Raw genomic sequence first — 2,990 nt, 5'->3', positions numbered from 1 at the left:
TAATTCTGGGCTGCAATTTGAAGTCACGATTTAGGGTTTTAAAATTGATTTTCGTAGCTTAAAATCCTTAATATTTTTCGTAATTGTACGTGTGTGTATGATAGAAAGGAGATACGGGTTTGATTAGATTAAATAATTTATGATATCATATTAATTAGTAAAACAACTTATGAGTTGTCATGATATCTAGGATTCTCAAATTTATTTAGATCTAAACCCTAATACATACATCCATGTTTCTAATAAGGTTTTCGAAATAAAGGATGAGCTTATGAGCCGTCATCCATTTCGTTCTAACCCCTTGCTCAAGTAATCTATTAGGTTAAATCTAGAATTATTTGTTATAATATATTTTGATATGTTAACAACTATTTAGATTTATTTTATTTACTTAAATGAAATATGAAATGAATTAAAATAATAAGAGATAAGATTTATTTCTTAAGAAACAATTTATTAGGGCCTCACGGCACCTTTTAGTGTTTCGACTAAACCGTAATTATGTTCTCTACTATATATACACGAGTACCTCATTATTTCAAATTAACTTTTCGCGATATTAAAATTCCTTTGCAAACAAATCGAGTCAACGCTTTTAATCAAGTATTTAAATTGTTTTACATTCTAAAATCTCATACGAAAAGTCGTGCTTTGTATTGCTCTTTATTTCTAAGGATTATGATATTGGATAATAGCGCTTAAATATTATTTCTTACTCTTTCATATTGTGAACACTAGAAGAACAATCAAGCACTTTCTTATTAACGTAAGTTAGACAAAACCGAGTATTTAACGATACTCACTTGAGTTACAAATAAGGTGATTTGTACGAGTAGGTTGATAATTTTGTAATCCGTAGAAAGGTACTAAAGTTATTAATCTAGAATAGTTGACGTAGGTTTCGACTTGTGAAACTGAACTACTTCAAAACCACGTGTGTCACTCGTTTTTCTTTATTGTTTCGTTTACCTTTACATTGGTTGATTAATTAGTTAAAGTTTAATCGATAAACTTTAAATAATTAATTATTTATTTACGCTCATACGGACAATCAAAAAAGTGGGCTAAAGTTTTTATACTCAATCCCCCCCCCCCCCTTCTCTTGAGTATTTCGGATTGATAGACTCTTCAATTAGTATGAGAGCTTCGTTCTCTTGATTGCCTAACAACAAAGAGGCTGATCCGTCTATATCTTTTTATTTTATTTACTTTTAATTCCGCCGCCTTACATGTGTGAAATGGATTCCAAGTATCTAAAGTGTCCCGTCTTTGATGGGAAGAATTATGGACTTTGGAAAAACATGATGACACATTATGTGAAGTGACACGATTAGGAGTGCTGGAAGATCATACAGAATGGACTGAATAAATTTTTGGTCGGATCTACTGAAGACACCACCTATTAGAAAAACAAAGAAGACTATATGGAGGTTGATTACAAGAAGGCTGAGAAAAACTCGAAAGCAATAAGCCTGTTGCAAAATGGCATGACATCTAATGAATTCGATCATTTTTCCTCTTGTACCTCGGCCAAGGAAATATGGGATGGTCTTGAATTAGCTTATGAGCGAACAACAATCGTTAAGAAATATCGTATTGACTTGCTGATTCAGAAATATGAGCTATTTACAATGGAGCCAAATGAATCTCTTGATAGCATGTCTGCACGATTTTCTAGCATTATATATGAATTGAAAAATCTTGGCAGAAAGTTTGAATCTGAGGACATTGCTAGAAAATTCCTTAGGAGTCTGATAAAAAATGGCATCTGAAGATCACAGCAATGCAGGAATCAAGAGACCTTACTTCTTTATCTTATCAAGAGCTTATAGGAGCTCTTCTGGCTCATGAGATCGTCCTAGATAACGATGAAGCCAAACCAAGTAAAGGTAAAAGTATGGATGCTTCAAGTGTGGAGAGTCTTATCATATGATAAAAAACATCGTTTGCTAACAGAGAATGCTTTAAGGGTGGAGAGTCTGATCATATGATCAAAGACTGTCCCACATGGGAGAAAATTAAGGATAAGACTAAGCGTGAAAAGGCCAATAAGGAGTTTAAATAAGTCATGATGACATCGTGTTGGGGAGACCTCGACACAGAAGATGATGAAGGGTCTTAAGATGAAGAGGTTGCTAATCTTTGTCTAAGCAATATTTGTCTTGACCTAATTTCCGACAGCGATATTGATATCATGGACTCAAGTTTAGATTACTGCCTTCTAGGAGAATCTAATTCAGACAATGAAGAAGAAGAGGTAAGCTACCTTAAACTTAAAAACACAAGTCAAGAAGTTGTCTAAAAGTGCTTTAATAGAATACTTCGATCAAAGTCTTGATAAGTGTGACGAACAAGATCTGGAACTGAAAGAACTGAAAGAACAGATTCTAGATATTGCTGAAGAGAATCAACTTCTTAAAGACAAGGCTAAGAAGCTGAAATCTAAAGTTACAGCTAATATAGCTATAACTTAGGAATCGACAAATGTTGAAAAGATAGCTCTTGAGTCTAAAGTTATAGCTAATGAAGCTATAACCTCAGAACTAAAACTTAACATTAAGCATCTTCAAGCCAAAGTTGTAGCTAATAAAGCTATAACCTTAGAATTGAGAAAAGTCAAAGAGCTTCTAATGTCTAAGGCTACAGCTAGAGAAGATGCTATTATCTGATACTAAAAATTACATTCTGAGATAGTACGGGTTCTTGATAAAATATTCAAGGACTTTCGTGACAATTATAAATAGAATAACTCCTGTAAAGATATGGAATTAGATCATTCCAAATGTCTTAAAGAAATCCAACCTTTAAAGGATTTCCTCTTACATGCTAGAAAAGTTCATGATAAGTGGAAAGGAAGCACAAAAGTCCTAAATTTCCTAAATTTCCTAACTGAGCAATCAGATAATAATATGAAAATGGGTTTAGGACATGAGTGCTATGGTCGTCGAGACCACTTTAAATGCAAATCAACTCCTTCCGAACGATATTTC

The 2,990-nt window shown here is 33.2% G+C and overlaps 1 protein-coding gene across 1 annotated transcript; it reads left to right on the top strand.

Moving 5' to 3' along the window:
- Positions 1–1,424: 1,424 nt before the first annotated feature.
- LOC141631513 (uncharacterized) lies at positions 1,425–1,772 on the top strand. The gene has a single exon (XM_074444175.1). It carries the CDS (start codon positions 1,425–1,427, stop codon positions 1,770–1,772), a length of 348 nt encoding a protein of 115 aa, XP_074300276.1.
- Positions 1,773–2,990: the final 1,218 nt, after the last annotated feature.

Source organism: Silene latifolia, chromosome Y, assembly GCF_048544455.1.
Source record: "Silene latifolia isolate original U9 population chromosome Y, ASM4854445v1, whole genome shotgun sequence".
Lineage (NCBI taxonomy): Eukaryota > Viridiplantae > Streptophyta > Magnoliopsida > Caryophyllales > Caryophyllaceae > Silene > Silene latifolia.
The sequence above is the reverse complement of the archived record's forward strand: the minus strand, read 5'-3'. Positions and strand labels throughout refer to the sequence as shown.